We start from the raw sequence: 21,112 nt of genomic DNA, 5'->3' as shown, positions 1-21,112 counted from the left end.
CATCCATCATCTTACATAGTTACCAAAAAAAATTTTTCCTGGTGATGAGAACTTTAAGATCTGTTGTCTTAGCAACTTTCAAATATACAGTAAAGTATTATTCACAATAGTCATCATGCTGTACATTGCATCCGGAACTTATTTTATAGCTGGATGTTTTTTTTTTAAGATTTTATTTATTCATGAGACACAGAGAGAGACCAAGACACAGGCAGACAGAGAAGCAGGCTCCTCTCGGGAGCCTGATGTGGGGCTCGATCCCAGGACCCTGGGGTCACGCCTTGAGCCCAAGGCAGACACTCTCAATCCCTGAGCTTCTCAGGTGTCCCATTTGGCTGGAAGTTTGTATCTTTTGACCCCCTTTACCCATTTTTCCCATCTCCCCAACGCCCACCTCTGGAGTCACTGACAGTGTTCTCTGTATCTATGAGTTTTTAGTCATTATTAGTTTCCACATATAAGTGCGATCCTACAGTATTTGTCTTTGACTTGTTTCACTTAGCATAATGCCCTCAAGGTTCCTTCATGTTGTTGCACATGGTAAGATTTCCTTCTTTTTATGGTTGAATATTCCTGTGTGTGTGTGTGTGTGTGTGTGCATGCACACATGCAAACCCTCACATTTCTTTATCTGTTCATTTTTCAGGGGTCACCTAGGTTGTTTCCATGTCTTGACTATTGTAAATAATGCTGCAGTGGATATGGGGGTGCAGGTATCTTTTTGAGACAGTGATTTCCTTTAGCTATAAACCAGAAGTGGAATTGTTGGATCACATGGCAGTCCTGCTTTTAATTTTTTGAGGACCATCCATGCTGTTTTCCGTAGTGCTTGCATCAGTCTATAACCCACCAGCAGTGTACAAGGGTTCCTTTTCCCAGCAACACATGTCATTTCTTGTCTTTGTGATGATAGCCATTCTAAAAGGCTTCGAGTGATATCTGATTGTGGCTTTAATTTGCATTTCCCTGATGATTCATGATGGTGAGCATCTTTTCCGGTACTTGTTAGCCATCTGTATGTCGTCTTTGGGGAAAAGTCTATTCAGATCTGCCCTTTTTAATTTGGAGATATAAACTAATTAATTAATATATTTCTGCTATTGTGTGAGTTCTTTATAGGTTTCAAATATTAAACTCTTATCAGATACATGATTTGCAAACATTTTCTGCCGCTCAGTAGTTTGCCTTTTTGTTTTGTTGGTTTCCTGTGCTAATGCAGGAGCTTTTTAGTTTGATGTAGATGAATATTTTTGCTTTTGTTGCCTTTGCTTTTGGGTGTCACATTAGAAAACATCATTGCCAAGACCTACATCAAATTGCTTATCACATCTTTTCTAATTTTCAGGTTTCAGGTCTTATATCCAAGTGTTTAACCCATTTTGAGTTACTGTTTGTGAATGGTGTAAAGCAATGGTCCAGTCTCATTCTTTTGCATGTGGTTGTCTAGTTTTCCAGTACCATTTATTAGAGAAACTGTCCTTTCCCCATCGTATAGAATACTTGGCTCGTTTGTCAAGATACAGATTTGCCAGATACAGATATCCCCTGCTTTATGAAAGTTCCTGTTAGGCCATTTTGCTTTTAAGAAAGACCTCCGTTAGGACCTATCTTCACTCATGAAAAGAAATCTAAAGGGGATTTTTGCTTTTATGAAATAGGGTGAAAAGCAAAAAACGACATTCAGCTTTTGTTTTGCAGTGAGCCCTCAGAGGCCGTGAGCACCCCACACTGGGAGAGCCGCCCACCAAGTTTCCCTGGGGATTACATGTCGCATCAAAGTGCCCTAGCTTTGAACTAGGAGTGTCCAGGCAGTATTTCAATTTGATTTTTTATTTATTTTTAAAAATATTTTATTTATTCATGAGAAACAGAGAGGAGAGAGAGAGGCAGAGACAGAGGCAGAGGGAGAAGCAGGCTCCATGCGGGGAGCCCGACGTGGGACTCGATCCCAGGACTCCAGGATCACGCCCTGGGCCACAGGCAGCGCTAAACCGCTGAGCCACCCGGGCTGCCTTCAATTGATTTTCTGCGTCTGTTTGCAAGAGGTGTCCCAAAGCATCAGAGAAGCCTCAGAGATTATTTTGGGGGTCTGGGAATTCTCAAAAACTCCTCCATGTAAGCTAAGGGGAATCAATTTTTCACTTTGTATCAATCATTTTGGCTTACGCAAGGTTTCACAGGAACACTGCTTCCAAATATGGGGGGAAACGTGTACCGCGCAGGTTTGTTTCCGGGCTCTGCTCTGTTGATCTAGAGGTTTCCATGCCGATCCCACAGTTTTGATTAGAATATACTTTGAGGGGCAGCCCCGGTGGCGCAGCAGTTGGTGCTGCCTGCAGCCCACGGCGTGATCCTGGGGACCCTGGATCGAGTCCCACGTCGAGCTCCCTGCATGGAGCCTGCTTCTCCCTCTGCCTGTGTCTCTGCCTCTGTCTCTCACTCTGTGTCTCTCATGAGTAAATAAAACAAAATCTTTAAAAAAAAAAAAAAAGAATATACTTTGTAATCAAGGAGTGTGATGTGATGCCTCTAGGGTTGGGGACTTCTGTGGTTCCATACAAATTTTAGGATTGTCCATTTCTGTGAAAGATGCCATTGGATTTTTTTTCTGTCACCTAGATTAACCCGTTTACTATAGGCTAGCAAGGCTTCAAATGGTGAAGCTTCTGCTGGTCCTTCAGTCTCCTGATGGCGGACTTTACCGTGACTGCACAAGTGGTGCCACAGGCCCAGGCGCCACGGCTACAGGCTCCACGCAGGAGCCCGTATTTACCCACAGTTCCCACCTTCTTGGGGCGTCTAGCCGTCACCACAAACTAGGTCCGAGCCCAGAGAGGAGAGCTCTTGGACTTTTGGACAGTATGGATATTTGCACAGTACTTCAGTCCCTGAGCATGGAATGTCTTTTATCTGCATCTTCAGTTCCTTTCCCCAATGTCATGTAGTTCTCTGTGTATGGGTCTTTTACCTCCTTGGTTAAATTTATTTCTAGGTATTCTCTTTGAAGCAACAGTAAATGAGATTGGTTTATCTAATAGCTATCGGTGTATGTTCATTCTGTGTGCTACAACCTTCCTGATTTTTTAGTTTAACAGTTTTTTGGTGGTGTCTTTAAGATTTCCTCTGTGGAATTTGTCCTCTGCAAAAGGTCACAGTAGGCTGGGTTCCCCATCCTTAAGGAAAAGAGCCACAGCTGGTTTGAGTACAACGTTTAATATAAGGTACAGTGGCTTGGCAGAGCTGGTGCAAAACCAAGAGATCCCGCTCTAGTCTGTGAGTTAACAGCGTAGGCACCTGAACAAAAAATTGGCCCTGCTGGCCCATCGTCCAAGGCCCTCTGCACAGCACCAGCCAGAGGCCCCAAGGCTGATAGAAATTCTATCTGTAAGTCTTCAAGTTGCGGCTACTGTGTTCTAGTCCCCAGAGTCAATCAGAGGCTGGCCCTAGTCATCACAGCAGGTGTAATCTTAGGACAGACTTGAGACGTGGGGACTGGACACAGGGCCTGGTTCCTATCCATTTCCTACATGCAGCAGTCCAGGAGGCTCTCGGCCTGAGTGGCCATTGGCCTGCCTGCCTTCCCAGCCGGCTGTTTGCCCTCCCTGACTGCTCATAGTAGGGGAAGAGGTGGCATCCGACTAAAGAGAAAAGGTCTTTCCAAAAGCAGTATTTGGCATAAGCTAATGCCACTGCTAGTGCTGCCAGTGGCCAGGCACAGGTACAGAAGGCCCTGAGGAGTTGGGGCGGAGGGAGAGGAGCGTGCAGGCAGAGCGGAAACAAGCCCGCTCGCGTGTCCGCCCCGGGAGCCCGGAGGGTAAAGGCCATGCAATAAAGGGTAACGTGTGGTCCTCCTCTTTGGTCAGGCAAGGCCCTGGCAAGGGCCTGGGGGGGGAGGGGGCGGAGGGCCGAGGGCACGGGCTCTGCCCTCGGGCCCAGCATTAGGGTCATCATGTTGAGGTGGTGATGCAGCGAGGGGCAAGGCAAGGAGACAGCAGTCGGGCTGCTAATCTGTGATCCTAGGAGCTGCCCTTGTCCTTGTCATCCATGAGGTCATACCTGTGGGAACAAGCAGAGAAAAGCTCGGGTAGAAAGGGGACTTGTGTACCCTTGTAAGTGAAACATGACCCGAGGGCTCTTGGACTTCAGAGAACCAAGGGCTCGCACCTCAGAATGCATTCCTTTCTCCCTTCCCCAGGATCGGGATCTCTCTTGCCTAAATATCCAGGCCCACCCCCAGCCTGCCGCACTCACCATTGGGCCGTTCCCTGGGAAAGGTCTATCTCGGCAAGGTCCAGCTGCACCTGCACGGGAGGACAGGGGGCAAGCTGTTATGTCAGCATCTCCAGTCTCCCAACATCACATGCTCCTGCTACGAACCAGTCAGAAGGGAGCGGGTCACGTGGGGAGCTCTCCCCTGCCGTGCCCCCTCCGCAGGCCCCTGACTACCTTTGCCTTGCTCATCCTCACCCCCTTACCTTTCCCAGCAGCTCGCGCTCTCGTGACATGAAGGAGGCGTTAGACTTCACAGACACATCCAGCTTTCGCCGCTGCGCCTCATCCAGGGGCAGTTCCCACTCGAATCTGGGGGGCACCGGGTGTTAGGGCCAGGGGTTCCTCCCCGGCTGCCTTCTCTCCCACCTCAATGCCCACCCGCTGACCGTTCGTTGAATTCAGGACTTAGGGTCTTCTTCTTTTGGGAGGTCTTCCTCTTGGTGGCCCGGTTCTTGTCCGGCAGCAGCAACAGGGACACGTAGGGGTCGGGGGCGTCCCGTCCATTTTGTCGAAGGGCCCTGCAACAGGGAGGGTGGGGGGAAGGAGGCAGCTGGGACGGGAGGAAGGGGGGGCAAGAAGGAGGTGGGGAGGTGGGGGTGAATGGGGGGGCTCACCGGCAGCCGTGGACGATGCTGACCAGCCGCCGCTCCTCAGCGTGGTACCACACGGTCAGCTGCACCTGGCCCACCTGGCCCGGGGGCCCGGCCGGGGCGTCCTGGGGCCTGGGGACACAGGGGTGCTGGGAGCCTCTCGCCCAGGGGCCCGCAGCCCGCCCCTCAGCCCCCGCCCAGCCCCTCACCTGTCCGCGTGTGGCAGGCGCTGCCGCAGCTGCGGCGCCGAGGAGGGGCCGTGTGTGAGCCCCCCCCAGAGCTCGGGCTCCTCGCTCAGGGATGAGGAGCTAGGGCTGAGGCTGGGAGCCCCCCGTTCTGAGTGCTGGGCCACCAGGACCTGGGGGCAGGGGGCCGTGAGCAGGCACAGTGGGCCTCAGCGACCTCGGCCCAAGCGTGGCCCTGCTCCCTGGCCTCTCACCCCCGAGTGCCCACCCCACGGGCACCCACCCCTGGGCACTCACCCCCTGGATGCTCACCCCCGGGCGCCCAGCCCTGGGCACCCACCCCGGGCGCTCACCCGCAGCTGCGCTCTCAGCAGCACCTGCCCCTGCCCGTTGTTCAGCGCGAACCACTGGTCCAGGCACAGCTGCTCGGCCGCCAGGAGCTCCGGGAGGGGCAGGGACAGGGAGCCCAGCGCGCCGCCGCCCTCGCCCCGGACCTGCGGGGGGGGGGGGGGCAGCCTGCGTGAGCGCCCGGTCCGCAGCCCGCTGCGGCGCCGTCCTCCTCCCCCACCCCCACCCGCGGCGCCTCCGCCGGAGCTCAGGCAAAGCCGACCCGGGGCCGGAGTGCCTGCGCTGGGGGAGGAGGCCGGGGGAGGCCGGGGGAGGCCGGGGGAGGCCGGGGGAGGCCGGGGCAGGCGGGGGCAGGCGGGCCGGGACAGGGGTGGAGGCCGGGGCAGGCGTGGGGGGGAGGCCGGGGCAGGCGGGGCAGGCGGGGCAGGCGGGGGAGGCCGGAGAGGCGGCCTCCACCCGCGCGGGGCGGGGCTGCTGAGCGGAAGCCGCGTCCAGGCCCGCGTCCAGGCAAGACTCGCGGAGGCGCCGCTCAGTACCCGCCGCCCCCGCCGCCCCCGCCCGAGCGCGTGCTGCCGACAGTTACTTCAGCTTAACTTCTCCTGGTTTCCGTTCGTTCGTTCGTGTCATTCTCTATCGTTTTACCAACTTTGGAAAGCACTGGACTCCCCCCGGTTGCAGAGGAAGCGCGCCCCAGATGACGTCCGGCACCCCACCCCCTCCCCCGCTCCCAGCCGTCCAGTTTGTTCACACTTGAATCCACTGAAATCCAGCTGCTTCCCGGCTGCAGCATCAATAATCGTGACCTCGAAGAGTCCGTGGTGCTCAGAGATCTCATTTTGTTTCTTGGTAACATCTGGCCACTTCCTATCTTTTCAAACACTCCCCGCTGGCTTCTGTACCCCCTTCTTTCCTGGTGGACGCCCCACTGCCCTGGTGACACCTCAGGCCCCTTGAGGGCTCTTCTCCCTCTATCTGCGCTTTCAGTGCTTCGGGGCTCACGTGTCCCCCGTGGCCTTGCCACGGTGCAGGCCCTAGGAATGGCCCTTCACACCCACCACTACAGCTGCTATGTGATGCTTGCTCAGGGCTGGCTAACGGGAGAGGAAGATAGCGGGCCACAGACCCACCTCCTAGAAGGCCGTTTCCCCTTGGATGGTCTCCGAAGCCTCAAACGTAAAAACTCCTGCTTTGGGCATCCCCTGTGTTGGCAACGGCACCTTTCTCTGTCCAGCCCCCCCCACAATGCTACAAGCCCCGGAGTTCGCGTCTAGGCTGTTCTGCAGTTCTCCTCCTCCCATGTCCAAATAACCCCACTAAGTAGCCTGTTGGCTGACCTCCCTTCCAGCACCTTCTCCCTTCAGTCTGTTCTTCCTCCTGCCGTCAGCATGACTTTTGTAGAGTGCAGATCTGGGTATGTCACCCCTCACTCCTCCGAATGTTTCCCTCCGCCTTCAGGATAAATCCACATTCTTCGCGTAGTAGTCAAGAGCCCTGGTGACCTCACGCCTGTCTGCCCCCGTGGCCTGTACTTTGCTTCTTTCTCCTCATTCTCTTCCCAGCCTTGAGCCTTCCTCCTCTTCCTGGTCAGCGCCTGCTTACCCTTAAGCTCAGGGTCGTCTACGGCTGCCACTCGCAGCCTCCACGTTGCAGCCTCCACCACAGTGCCCTTTACCTCAAGCAGTCGCCAGTCTGGAAGCTTTCCCTGGTTCTTTTTCTCCCAAAAGAGAGTGTGAGCTCCATAAAGATAAAAACTGGCTGTGCTCTCTCTGACCCTGTGCCTGGTTCAGGGCCTGGCCCACGGTGGCAAAATGGTCACCGGAGGAACTTCCAGTACCTGCAACTCCAGGCTCTCAGCATGTGGTCTCTTGACGAGAAAGGAGGCACTCTCCTCCCAGACTGGGGCTGAAGTGTGAGAAAGAGTCTGGGGGAGGGCAGGGGTGGTGGTCAGGCCTTGGAATGCTCTCCGTTGCCTCCACACCCCTCCCAGGCAGCCCTGGGGCATTCCCGGGTACCTTTGTCTTATAGGAAGCGTCCCCCATGGTGAGAGTGGCGTAAGGGCTGGGAGGCTTGGTTCCCTTCCGGAGCTAGAGACAGAATGTTGTGTCGCTTATTAAATAGGCTCTAGGGGATCCCTGGGTGGCTCAGCGGTTTGGCACCTGCCTTTGGCTCAGGGCGTGATCCTGGAGACCTGGGATTCAGTCCCATGTTGGGCTCCCTGCATGGAGCCTGCTTGTCCCTCTGCCTGTGTCTCTGCCCCTCTCTCTCTCTCTCTCTCTCTCTCTGACTCTCATGAATAAATAAATAAAATCTTTAAAAAAAAAAATAGGCTCTGGAATTTAGACCTGGGTCGGCAGCTCCCTGCTCCCCCGCCAGCAGGCAGGGCCCAGTGTCACTGCCACCGCCACCCTCGTGGCCGTGAAAGGCCACTTCTTCCCGCCCCAGCACCACCACGGCCCTGGGAAGGGGAACCCGGAATTCACTATTCCAAATACACCCGCAGCATCGCAGCATCAGAGCCTGAGGCGGCTGGGGAGGCCAGGAGGGGGCGGCGGGGCTCACCGGCAGGTCCTCCGCACGCTCCACATACACAGTCAGCAGGGCCGCGGCCAGCTCGGCGCTCTTCTGCGTCTGGATCAGACTGTTCACCTGCAGCACCTGCGGGAGGACACGCGGCCTTGGGGGGCTGGAGGACACGCGGGGCGCACATGCCCTCGAGCAGGCAAGGGTCCTCCGTGATCCCTCTGGAGCCCCCCACCTACCTCCTCTAGCTCAGCAGCAGAGGCCCGGGGGGTCAGACGCTCCAGACGCAGGTGCAGGCGGCCAGATGGCACATCTTCCAGGGTCAGCCACTGTGGGCGTGGGTGTGGGCAGGCTTAGACTTGGGGGTGTGGGGACAGAGGGGCTAGGAGGACGAGCCGCGGGTTCTAAGTCCTTGCTCACCTCGTCAAGGAAGCCGGTGTTCAGGACCGCGGTGAGACCCACTTTACACCTGGAGAGGAGAAAAACCAAAACCTGAGGCCCGCGGTCGGAGCTGAGTCTCTGCCTCCCCAGAGCCAGACTTCTGTGGCCTCCCGACGCCCAACCAGCCTTCCCCTCTGGACTTCTGTCCTCTCACCTGCCCAGAAAGTCATCCTTGTCCAGGTCCTTGTCAAAAACCTCAAGGTCTAGCTCTTGGCCTGGAATTGATGTGACAATTACCTAGCAGGATAAAATAGCAGAGGCAGATTTTTTTTTTCTTCTTCAAATAACTGGGAATGTCCCCCCTCAATCACCTGAACCCCAGAGGGCTTTTGGACCATTCTCAGAGCTAGAGGAAAGAAGGAGGAGGACTCCGAGGAGTCCTAGCCATTCAATTCTGACCTCAAACACCTCGTTCCAGCGGGGATTGAGATCTTCCCGAACAACACGGCTCCGGAAGCTTTGTCCTGCCAGCTTTAGTTTGACATAGGGGTCTGACTTGCCTTTCACCAATCCCCCCAAGAAACGGTCTTTGGCAATCAGGTCCTGGGCCTCTAATACATGGATCCGAAGCACATTCTGCAAAAGGGACAGATAGGGGCACCAGATGGCAGTCAGAGAGAAACCTGCCAAAACCAGCCCTGGAACAGGCTTTGCAACACTTAGACCCTCGCCAGTGCTTTCCAGATAGACTCACCTCAGTCCCAAAGTGACTATCAGGAGTAGTGCGATAAGGCCGAGGCGGGGCATCCACGCTGCTGCCTGTCTGGGGGTTCTCACTGTCTGGGTCCCAAGCACCAGGACTTCCAGGCACAGTGGGAAAGTGCACTCCTGATGAATCCAAGTACAAGATCTGGGAAGGGTGGTGTAATTGTGCAATCAGAGAAGTGCAGCTAGACACCCGCAAGCAAGGTCCGTGGGGGTTGGAGGCGGCGCAGAGGCTCTGATGGGGAAAACAGGTCCCTGCCTTGGCTGGGCTAATCTCTAGAGGGTTCCCCCGACACTCATCCTACTCATACACCACTTCTTCCCCGGTTTGGGCAACAAACATTTTTTGTGTGGCTGCTGGGTGCTTCCACATATACTAGCTCATTGGATCTTAGAGGATTTCCTCCTCTTTAGTCTTAATAGCAAGGAATCCACGAGGCCCCTCCAACCCTCAGTGCGTGCTCCGTCTCCATACCCTCATAACCAATTTCATGTAGAGCCTGGAGTTGGGGCCAGAGCTGCTGAGCTGGAACCACTGGTCCAAGGTGAGTTCAGGGGCAGTCAGCAGGCGAGCCAGAGGCACAGTCAGTGCCCCTAAAGTCAGGGCCCTGGAGTCATCCTTCACCTAGAGCCCAGGAAGAGGGGATGTAGGGAAGAGCAAAGGAAAAAGGAGGGGCGCCCAGGTGGCTCAGTTAAGCATCTGCCTTCAGGTGGAATCCTCGGATCCCAGCCATTGGGCTCCCTACTTGGTAGGGAGTCTGCTTCGCTCTCTGTCCCTCCCCCTCCTCATTCTCTCTCTCAAAATCTTAAAAAAAAAAAAAAAGTAGGGAAAAGGAGAAATACTGGGGAAATCGTAACATGGCTCCAGTTTCACTTTTGCTCCACCAACCACACAACTTTTGCTCCACTCCAGCCAGGTTTTCTTATGCCTATTCCGTGGTCCTTTCTGCCTTTGCTTATCCTGTTCCCATTAAGTTCTCATTCTCCTCCCCTCAGACTATTTTTTTAATTTTTAAATTCTTTTTATATTATTATTTTTTTAAGATTTTATTTATTCATGAGACGGGGCCGGGGGAGGGGAGGCGCAGAGACATAGGCAAAGGGAGAAGCAGGCTCCATGCAGAGAGCCCGACATGGGACTCAATCCCAGGTCCCCAGGATCAGGACCTGGGCTGAAGGTGGCGCTAAACCGCTGGGCCATCCGGGCTGCCCTAAATTTTTATTATTTTTTAAAATTCCCCTCTCTGGGGATCCCTGGGTGGCTCAGCAGTTTGGCACCTGCCTTTGGCCCAGGGTGCGATCCTGGAGTCCCAAAATCGAGTCCCGCATTGGGCTCCCTGCATGGAGCCTGCTTCTCCCTCCGCCTGTGTCTCTGCCTCTCTCTCTCTCTATCATAAATAAATAAATCTTTAAAAAAAATAAAAAATAAAATAAAATTCCCCTCTACTTAAATCTTATTTATCTTTTAAAGCCCATCCTTCACAAAATCTCTAGTTACTCAAGCCTCTGCAGCTTTTTTTTTTTTCGGCCTCCGTACTTTTTTTTTTTTTTTTTTAAAGATTTTATTTATTCATGAGAGACAGAGAGAGAGAGAGAGAGAGAGAGAGAGGCAGAGACACAGGCAGAGGGAGAAGCAGGCTCCACGCAGGGAGCCCAATACGGGACTCGATCCCGGGTCTCCAGGATCACACCCTGAGCCAAAGTCAGGCACCAAACCACTAAGCCACCCAGGGATCCCCTGGCCTCCGTATTTTTCTTTGGCGAGCCTTAGCACTACCCTATGGACATTTTATTCCCATTAGTTAGTTCATCATCTTTAGATGGCTTTATACATGTGTCCAGTCTATGAAACTAGCCAGTAAGCTTCATGAAGGCGGATACTATTCCATGCTTTTTCTGTGACCTTTAAGCTTCTAGGTGTCTGCAGGGCTTCTCCTCTGGCATGTTTAATTGTGATGTTTATTTACTTTTTTTTTAAAGATTTATTTATTTATTTATTTATTTATACATACATACATACATACATACATACATACATACAGGCAGAGGGAGAAGCAGGCTCCATATAGGAAGCCTGACGTGGGACTCGATCCCGGGTCTCCAGGATCACACCCCTGGCTGCAGGCGGCGCTAAACAGCTGCACCACCGGGGCTGCCCTAATTGTGATGATTAAAAGACATCTTTGGGGATCCCTGGGTGGCTTAGCGGCTTGGTGCCTGCCTTTGGCCCAGGGCGTGATCCCGGGGTCCCGGGATCGAGTCCCATGTCTCTCTCTCTCTCTCTGTGTCTCTCATGAATGAATAAATAAAATCTTAAAAAAAAAAAAAAAAAAAAGACATCCTTGCAGTTTAAGATGACACTTCTAAAATAAAATTCTCTCCTGATCACAACTTGAGCCCTGCCACTTGATGGGAGAATCAGCAGAACCTGTAGGATCTTTTTTTTTTTTTTTTTTTAAATTTATTTATGATAGTCACACAGAGAGAGAGAGGCAGAGACACAGGCAGAGGGAGAAGCAGGCTCCATGCACGGGAGCCCGACGCGGGACTCGATCCCGGGTCTCCAGAATCACGCCCTGGGCCAAAGGCAGGCGCCAAACCACTGCGCCACCCAGGGATCCCTGTAGGATCTTATTTGGGATCGACATTCTCTATTAGAATTTGTTCCTACATTTATTTATTTATTTATTTATTTATTTATTTATTTATTTATTTATTTATTTATTTATTTATTTATATTTTTAAAATTATTATTATTATTTTTAAAGGTTTTATTTATTCATTCACGAGAGACACACACACAGAGAGAGGCAGAGACACAGGCAGAGGGAGAAGCAGGCTCCATGCAGGGAGCCTGACGCGGGACTTGATCCCAGGACCCCAGGATCATGCCCTAGGCCAAAGGCAGGCGCTAAACTGCTGAGCAACCCAGGCGTCCCTTGTTCCTACTTTAAAATTTTCTTTTTTGTTTCAGTGGAAAGAAGAGAGGGCACTCAGTTTCATTTTGTTTTTAATTAATTAATTTTAAGATTTTATTTTTAAGCAATCTCTATACCCAAGGTGGGCTTGAACTCACTACACAAGATCAAGGGTCTCATGCTTATGGACTGAGTTAGGCAGGTGCCCCAAGGATGCTCAGTTTTAAATGTTGAAACCTTTTTTTTTTTTTTTTTTAATCTTATTTAGTTGAGAGAGAATGAGCAGCGGGGAGGGGCAGAGAGGAGAAAGAGAAGCAGATTCCCCACTGAGCAGGAAGCCCAATGCAGGGCTCGATCCCAGGACTTGAAGATCATGAGCTAAGCCAAAGGCAGAGAGGTCCAACTGATTGAGCCACCCGGTGCCCTCAAATAAATGAAATCTTAAGAAAAAAGTTGATTACATAATCTCCGCTCCGAACATAGGGCTCGAACTCACATCCCAAGATCAAGAGTCACATGCTCTTCTGACTGAACCAGCCAGGCACCGCTATAAAGAATGATTCTAGGGACACCTTGGTGGCTCAGTCCATTGAGCCACCAACTCGGTTTTGGCTCGGGGCGTGATCTCAGGGTCTTGAGGTAAAGCCCTAGAGTCGAGCTCTGCACTCAGCAGGGAGTCTGCCTGAGATTCTCTCTCCCTCTGCCCCTCCTCTCATTCACACACACACACACACACACACACACACACATATACGCAGCCTCTAAAATAAAAAAATAAATCTTACAAGGAAATACGATTCTAGAGAGATGACTGGGGAAGATGGGGAGAGTCTAGGTAGATGGACTGGAATATGATCAAAGAGGGACATGGTACGACCTGGGAAGGCAAACGGAACACCCAGGAGGGGCTCAGTGAGTTTTTATCTCACCTGCACATCGAGCTCCTGGCTTCGAGGGTCTTGTAGGAAGAACCGGAAAGCCTCCTCCCACACCGGGGAGTTGGTGCAGTAGACCGCCTGTGCAGGAGGGGAGAAGGGTATGCGCTGCGGCACCATTCCTGTTTCTTCAGAAAGACTTTGCTTTCACAGGCCGCCTAAAGGGGAAACTTCATCCCAAGAACAGTCCTCCCCAGCCAGATGTGCATGCACGTGCGTGCACACACCTCCCACCATGACACCCCGGCCCTCACCTTGCTCTCCTGGGTCATATCCTGAATTGACAGCTGTACCACGGGGTTGGGCTCCCTGTTCCCCTTCTTCAGCTGTGGGGGCAGAATTGAGAAGTCACCATCTTGGGTGTTTTTGGTTTTGTCCCAGTGAAGGAAGGTGGGCTCTCATCAGGATCTTTTCCCTGAGGTGGCTCTGATCCCCTCCTGGGACCCCTGGCATTCCATGCTGCTGCTTCTGAAGCCACGTGGGGAGGGACAAGAGAGGACGTGGGGATGCTGCGTCCAGAGCTTCCTGTTCAGCCGCCCTCGGGAGCCACACTCACGGGAAGATCTTGGGCCCGGTCCAGATAGACAACTAGGATGGCAGCTGATGGGGGCTCTGGTCGGGAGGACATGCTGCGATTCCACTGCAGAACCTGGAGGGCGGGCGGGGGTGGGGGGTGGTTGTCACACCCTCGCCCCTAGTCCTACACTCGCAGCCACCTCTTTCCCCCCTGTTACCTTCCCACCTTCCCATGTCCCTTACCTGCTCCAGTTTTTCTGCATGTGGCAAAAGCGACAGCCATTCTAGCCTGAGGTGGACTTGGCCTAGCCCACCTTGTAGAGGAAACCACTGGAGGGAGAGCAGAAAGTGAAGGGTGAGGGATCAGACATTCGCACAACCTCTTCCCCCAACGTAGCGATGACTGTCAGCCCAATGGGTGAGACTACCCCCCCCTTCCTCTTCTCTTAACTTACGTCATCCAGGACTCCAGCCTGTAGTACCTTCCCTACATCCAGCTTCATCCTGGAGGGGGCGGGGAGGAGTGGCAGTGAGCAGAGGAAAAGGAGAGTGTTGTCATTAGTAGCGTGTCATTGGCCCTCCACTCCCCCGCCTAGAAATAAAAGGCAATTCTCAGACTCCCTTCTTCTGTTCAGCAGATATTTGCGTGCGTGTGTACACGCGTGTGCGTGATGGCGGCGAGGGTGGGGAGGTTGGGAAGGAAAGTAATATACAATTCCCAGGCCTGCAAAAGGATTAGGATTACCTCTGTGACCCTGGTAGCACCGAGGCTTTAGAATCCTAACAGGCCGAGGCTCACCTGCCCAGAAAGTCATCTTTGTCTGGATCCTTGTCAAACACCTCCACCTCAATCTCCTGGCCTGGGACCTCGTGTACCATCACCTGAAGGACACACGGGAGAAGGGGCTCAGGGGCTACATTGTGAGGGTCCCTCAGCACCTTCCCACACAGCCTCCCAGGGCCTCCCTATTTGACACGGCCCCACTCCTCAGGTCTCCCACCTCGTAAGTCTCCCCCCACTGGGGATTGAGGTCCTCATCGATAACTCGACTGCAGAATGCCTGGGTGCCCACTCGCACGAGTGCATAGGGGTCTGACTTGCCCTCAATCAGGCCCTTCACGTATTTGTCTTTGGAGCCCAGACCTCGGGCAGCCAGCAAGTGAATCCGAACAATGCCCTGTGCAAAGCAATCCGATCATGAGAACCGAAGGAGCGGGCACAAGGTCCCCGAGAGAAGGATCTATCTGATGGGGGAGAGGCCGTACCCTGGGAAGAGGGGAACGCAGCTGGGCTGCATCACGAAGGTCAGGCACTAGTGGCACCAGTAACCGGTTGGGCAACACAAGGAAGGCAGCGATGGAATCCATGATCATGGTGTCAGAGAGGGAGCTGATGGGGGAACAGAAAGGAAGGTGTGTGTCCCCAACGTCCAGAAGCCCCCCACCCCCAGCTCTGTTGCCCACAACCAACAGAGCCGTAAAGCTAGAGGAACATCCTTTCTTGAAGAGCTTTTTTGGCTGCTCTCCTACCCTCACTCCCCACCTACTGCTCTGAACCTTTGCTGCCACCCCAGCTCGCCTTTTGCTTCTACCCCTATGGAGCGGAGCAGCCTGCAACCCTCTTTGCTCCCCACCCAAATGTGTGCTCCCCGACAGGACGAAAATCACAGGGGGGTTTGTCATCTCTCCAGCTAGGATGATCAAGACTCCCAGAGGGTGCTGGCTACATCTCTTACTGTTTTGTATCCCAAAAACCCACAACCAAGGGCTGGAATACTTAGGGGCTCCATAAATCCTTGACACCTGAGTCCTGGGATATCCAGCAGGTTGGTCATCCCTGTCCAGTTGATATCTAGGGTCTGGAAGGAAGGGGCAAGGGGAATCAGGACAGGGCACACGGTGGCCTGGTCACACCCATCCAACAGTTGCCAGATCCCTCAGCCTCTCCTCCCCCAAGCCCCAGAGCTGGCCACCCTGTTCCTCCCAGTCCTCTATTTTCCCCTTCCCCATGCCCCTCAGTGTCTTCCCCTACCGGGCGTCGGATGAAGAACATCGACACAGCCCCCACGATGGGAAGGTCCCCGATGAGTGGCTCGAGAATCACCCGCAAGACACCATGTAGCTGGGAAGAGAAGAGCAAAGCCTTTCTCCACAAAAGGCCTTCTTTCCATCCCGAACTGCCCCAGCCTTGGTTTTTCCAATTTCCCACTTCCCCATATCCGACGAAATTTAGGGCAAAACAAGGCTCCCTATTATGGGGGCCCCTGACATTTGCCCACCTGCATGCCTTTGACTCCTGCTTTGCAGAAATATTTCTTCACTTCCACATCAATCTGCACGTCACCTACGTAGCTGGGGGTTGACGGGAAGAGAACAGAGAGAGTTGGTACTAGGCTGAGGCGGGGAGGGGGTGAGGCAGGCAGTGACCAGGATGGCGAAGGGGGAGCTGCGACAGTGAGTGGGATTACCTGATGCTCAAATCCAACAGGATCTGCTCTTTGCTCTGGCCAGCATGAACCTTGACTCCTACGATGCGCAGCGGCTGCGGAGACAGGACTTCTCAAGAGAGAGAAGAGGGAAAGGGAGGAGTAGCTGAGCCCCTTTCCGGCTGGCCAGCCCCCCCCCCCCCCCCCCCCCCCCCCCCCCGTCCTGCCTCCTCCCTCCCGCTACTTTCCTTCCTACCACACACACCTTCTCACCCAGTTCCACTCGTGTAAATGTGAATGTTTGCAGGTGGGGGTTAGAGCCTCGAACAGCGGGGGCCACAGTTTCAGCCAGAAGCTTCTCCATGTACTGGCCCAGGAAGGGCCAGACCTGGGCCACAATCTGGAAGGAGAGGGAACCTGTCACAGGAGAGCCTGATCTTCTCCCTAAAGACAAGCTCCTTAGAATCCTCCCCACAGAGAGCACAGGGGCTACCCCTGGGGTGTGCAGCGTCTGGCTGGAGATATGAACCCCGTTCCCTGCTTATGAAACATAAAAGAACCAACCCTCACCTTATTTAGCCACTCGGCCTTTTCCACGTCTGGAAAGCTGACCTAGAGGTGAGGAAGGGAGAGAGGGATGAGCACCCGCCACCGGTGGTTTCCTACTGAGATGCTGGAGGCGCCCACAGAGGAAAGGAAACAAGGTGTGACAGGACCTTGGCACGCCCAGGGGCTGGAGGGGAGGGGCTGGGATGCCCTGAGCAGTCCCTCCTCCAGGGTTTCGGGGTGCCGAGGTGTGATGGGGGTACCCACACGGTGTGGGCCCCACAGAGTCGTTCTGTGGACAGCCGGGGATGTGGGGATGTGGGCCGGGGACAGCTCCGGGGCGCACAGGGGGACGGCGGGCGGGCACATTCTTGCTGGACAGGGAGGGCCTGACCAATCAGAGTTTAAGGAGGAAATCCTGGGGTGGCGAGATCTCGGTTCCGTTTTGCCCCCTTCCCGCCTCGCTACCTACTGGGGCCTCTTCTAAGCCCAGAAGTCAGAGGAAAGCGGCTCCTTGAGTTAGGGAGGGAGACGAGCTACCGGGCCTCAGCCGGGTCGTCGTCGTCTTTTTTTCTTTGGATCAGTGTGACTCCTTTTATGGGAAAGGACACCTGTGCTCCACACTGGGGAGGAGGAGCGGTGCTTCAGGGACAAGGCTGCTTCCCGCGGCGAGGCGTGGGGGCCGCGGGGCTGCAGTGCCCTGGGACGATCGCGCCCCCCCTCCCGCCTCGGCCCGCGCGGCGAGGCCCCGCCCGCCCGCTGTCGGCTCGGATTCCGCTCTCGGGCCGCAGACCCGCACCCCTGCCGGGAGGGCGGCGGCCGGCGGGCCGGGAGACGGGCGGCGCTGGGGGTGCGCAGTCGGGAAGAGGGTGGGGCCGGCCGGGCGGCCGAGCGTGGGCCGCGGGCGCCCTCCCCTCCCTCCCCCCGCAGCGGGAGCCCTCCCCCGCCGCAGCTGCGCCCTCCCCTGCCCTCCCCCCGCCCCCCGGCGCTGTGGCCCAACCGCCAGAGGCTGCAAGGCCAGGGCCAGGGCCAGGGCCAGGGGCGGGGCGGGGGCCGCGGCTCCCCCGGCAGTGCTCCCGCGGCTGGGTCCCGGCGGGTACCCCGGGGGAAGAGCGGGAAAAGGAGGAACCTCAGGGCCTTAAACCGCAAACGATGATAATACAGAAAAAAGTCTGCAGGAGGACGGGAGAGAGGAGGGAGCCCTCGGAGCCCCACGCGCCGTCCGGGAGCAGCGGGGAGCGCTCGGGCGGCTTGGCTGGGGGGGGCGCCCCGGCCGAGCCCGGCTCCCCAGGGGTTCCCACCGCCTGTCCTGGCGCCGAGGAAGAAGCACGGATGCGGTGGACAGACCGGGATCCGGGCGCGCGGCAAGGGGGGTCTGCTCGGTCCCCGGAGAAGGCGGCCGGCGGGGCGGGGGGTGCTCCCGTGCTGCCAGGGTGGGGAGCGGACCTCGGGCCTGGAGGGAGACCCCGGCAGCGGGGCGCTCGCTCACCCAAGCAGGTAGCTCTCGGTGGCTCAGGTAAAGCGTCTGCGCCGTGAGCCGCTCCTCGTCGTCCAGCAGCTGCCGCGCCGCTCGGAGGCTCCGTTCTTTCCCATCGCGGACGCGGCGCCAGCCCAGGTAGAGCGCGAGGCCGAAGAGCACGAAACCCACGCTGAGTCCCACCGCCCCCGCCAGGTACACCGGCACCAGCACCAGGAGCCGCCGCCCGAACGAAGTCAGCAGCGCCAGCGCCTCCGCCGCCGCGCCTGGGCCCGCAGGCTGGTTCCCAGAAGTCCGGTCCCGCTGCGTGTGAGCGCCGGGGGGCCGGGCCGGGGGGTCCGAGGGAGCAGAGGCTCGCTCCACGAGGCTGGCGCCGGGAGAGCGCTCCATGCTGCACCCGCCCCACCCCGACACTGGCTAGAGGTCGCTGGGTCTGGCGGCCCGCGGCCCCCTGCAAGCGCACCCCCGCGCCGGGGGAGGGGACCGTAGGCCACGCCCCCACGACCTGCCGACTCGGGGTGGCCCGCGCCGCACGCGGGCCGAGGCGGAGTCAGGAGGCCGAAGCCCGGGCCCCCCTCTTCCGCCGCGAGTCCGCGGGGCGCGGGAGAGGCAGGACCTCCGCCGCCCCGCCGCGGAGCCGAGGTGGGCGGTCCCGGGCGGTGCGAAGGGAGGAAGGAGGCTGGGGGCGGCCTCTGATTGGCCGGGAGGCGGAGGGGGCGTGGCCCACCCTGTGGAGGGGCGGGGCGGGGCGGGCGCTCCCCCACGTGGGGTGGGCGTGCCTGCGCTGCGACGTCGGGCGCGTCCTGCGGCTCCGGAGGGACCCGAGGCTGCGGAGTTGGGGCGCTGTGAGCGACCGGGAGGTGCTTCCACCCGGTTCGGACGGCTGGGCAGGATTTGTCTGGGACTCCTCCGTGTCCGCTTGTCGCCGTCCCTAGGCTTCGTTCTCTAAGTACGTCACTCATCCTTCAGGGTTTCCTTGGCTGTCCTTAGAAAACACCCCGGTGGAGGGAAAATGTGCGGTGACCGACTCCGTCTATCCTGTCCCGCCCTCTACTTGGTGCCGCGCAACGCTGCAAAAACTGCCGAATACGAGAATGTATTACAGAGTTGAAATTATCCAGCCTTCAGGGAAGAGAGAGAGGAACGGCATGAATAGGAAGCGAGGCTTTATTTTTTTAGAAACCTCCAGGACTTAGTTATCTCTATCATAGAGGACAAACTAAATTGGCTCCCAAAAGGTGGGGGGAGGGGAGATGCATCAGCTGCAGCGGATCTGATGACATCTTCCAAGAATTTCCTGACCCTGAAGAACTGCTAGGACGCTAAAATAAGAAATCAAGAGTAATGAGACAATTTCGTTTCTTACTTTCTGGAGTTGGAAGGCAAGTTCAGAATACAGTCAGATGTAGATCTAATGCAATTCCATGTTGTACTGTGTAGGTTTAGGAGGAGAGAAGTAAAAAAAAAAAAAGGAGGGGAGAAGTGCAGGGCACATTGAGGACTACGGTTACTGGTTACCTGCACTTAGGAGTGTTGTCCAGGACCTTAGAAACTAAACTGACTGGAAGCCCAGGAGGGAAGAGTTGGTCATAAAAGGGTTTATCTTTTAATGCAGCGTGTGTGGGGCTTTGTTGTGTTACTTTTTGGTGCAGCAGGGGAATGGGGTGGTTTGGTGGGGAGAGCCTAGATCTGCAGCTGATAAATATTATCTGGCTCTGCAGGGCACAGGTTTCATCAGACTGTGTTTTCATCACCACTGTTTAAACCTATTCCTGCTCAGCCTTACCCCCTTAATCTTAAATTTTCCCACTTCCTCTTCTCTACTTCCCTGGGGCTAAGAGGATCTAGAATGCTTCATTCAGCATGCAGAAATGCACAGCAAACAGCTATCTCCTGTTTACACCTTCCATGTTCTCAGATAATTGGGTAGGAAGGAGCTCATGAAGGTTGGAAGAGGTAAGGGGGACTTGCTCACCAAATGATGAAGCAGAACTATAGTAGGAAAATGGATGAGACTCCTTAGAGGGAACCCTCTCTGTAAACTGAAAATCTGCCAAGCACTAGAGTAGGAGTGACTTAGGCTAGAGAGTGGAGAGCTCCACCAACGGTGGTTCCTTTCCAACCTTCTCCCCTTTCTCAGCCCATCTAGAGCATCAGACCCTTCTACTAAAGTCGGTCTCTGGAAGCCAATAGCTCATCCTCAGGAAGGTCTCTTCCCAGCTAGGGCTCAGGAGCCACAGGAGCAGCAGCTGCAATGCAGCACCAGAACAAGTAAACAGGGTGGGTCCTTGTCCTGAGACAACTGTGCTGCCCAGGTGCCACCTGGTGGCGATAAGCAGTAAATCAGTAACGGAGAAAGCGTGGCCATTTGTTAGAGGAAGTGTCCAAGTGAGGAGACTACTACGACTTCCTGGATTTGCAATCAGCCTTTATATGTAAACTTCATTTACGTCCTAGGGGAGGCAGAGGGTTGCACGTGGTAATCTAGGCCTTGCCCTCCCTCCAAGACGGAAGGGACAACAGGATTTGAGGACATTTCCTTTATTATTCCTCAAAAGTTACTGCAAAGTAGTTCTATCATTAGAACTATCTGATGCCAAGTCTGGAGTCAGACTGCTTGAATCAGTTCCTGGCTCCATCCCTTACTAGTTGCAGAACCCTGGGCAGCTGACTCTCATTAAACCTGCTCTCCTCTACAAACCTGGTGTGATAATAGTACCCATTGTGTCAATGAGATGGTGTGTGTAAAGTGCCTAGCACAGTGCCTTGGCTATTAAGTACTATTTTTTTTTAAAGATTTTATTTATTTTTTCATGAGAGACACACAGAGACATAGGCAGAGGGAGAAGCAGGCTCCATGCAGGGAGCCCGATGTGGGACTCGATCCTGGGACTCCAGGATCACGCCCTGGACCGAAGGCAGGTGCTCAATCGCTGAGCCACCCAGGGATCCCCCTACTATTAAGTACTTAGCTATTATTCTAGAACTGCCTGTTTATCTCCTATGCAGCAAGATAGGAACTTTTGAGGAGCCCTTCAAATATCAGAAGTTTATCCATTAGTTCTCCCCTCAGTCTTTTTTGTTTTGTTTTCTGCTATTGGCTTATCACTAGGCCTTTTTAAAAATTACATTTAACTGAGATCCCTGGGTGGCTCAACCACTGACCGCCTGCCTTTGGCCCAGGGGGTGATCCTGGAGTCCTGGGATAGAGTCCCACATCGGCTCCCTGCATG

General features: G+C 55.1%; 1 protein-coding gene across 2 annotated transcripts; it reads right to left on the bottom strand.

The window, feature by feature from the left end:
• Positions 1–3,194: 3,194 nt before the first annotated feature.
• Positions 3,195–18,364, bottom strand: ESYT1 (extended synaptotagmin 1). Of its 2 annotated transcripts, XM_072768789.1 has the most exons (31): positions 17,892–18,355; positions 16,427–16,468; positions 16,122–16,256; positions 15,899–15,972; positions 15,710–15,782; positions 15,463–15,552; positions 15,234–15,289; positions 14,697–14,820; positions 14,432–14,608; positions 14,230–14,312; positions 13,886–13,934; positions 13,674–13,760; positions 13,471–13,563; positions 13,169–13,240; positions 12,909–12,995; positions 9,537–9,686; positions 9,051–9,206; positions 8,756–8,932; positions 8,511–8,593; positions 8,336–8,384; positions 8,155–8,244; positions 7,955–8,050; positions 7,408–7,479; positions 7,230–7,316; positions 5,401–5,541; positions 5,072–5,220; positions 4,887–4,994; positions 4,659–4,790; positions 4,476–4,581; positions 4,252–4,301; positions 3,195–4,056 (listed from the first exon to the last, which is right to left on the bottom strand). In XM_072768789.1, exons 1-31 carry the CDS (start codon positions 18,267–18,269, stop codon positions 4,017–4,019), a joined length of 3,306 nt encoding a protein of 1,101 aa, XP_072624890.1. In that variant the 5' UTR covers positions 18,270–18,355; the 3' UTR covers positions 3,195–4,016. The 2 variants fall into 2 exon arrangements, 1 of the variants encoding a protein (XP_072624890.1); XR_012003744.1 differs by lacking the exon at positions 5,072–5,220 and having other exon boundaries at positions 17,892–18,364.
• Positions 18,365–21,112: the final 2,748 nt, after the last annotated feature.

The sequence above is a fragment of the Canis lupus genome, chromosome 11 (assembly GCF_048164855.1).
Source record: "Canis lupus baileyi chromosome 11, mCanLup2.hap1, whole genome shotgun sequence".
NCBI classification, from domain to species: Eukaryota; Metazoa; Chordata; class Mammalia; order Carnivora; family Canidae; genus Canis; species Canis lupus.
Note: the sequence above shows the minus strand (reverse complement) of the source record. Positions and strands in the feature narration are given on the sequence as shown.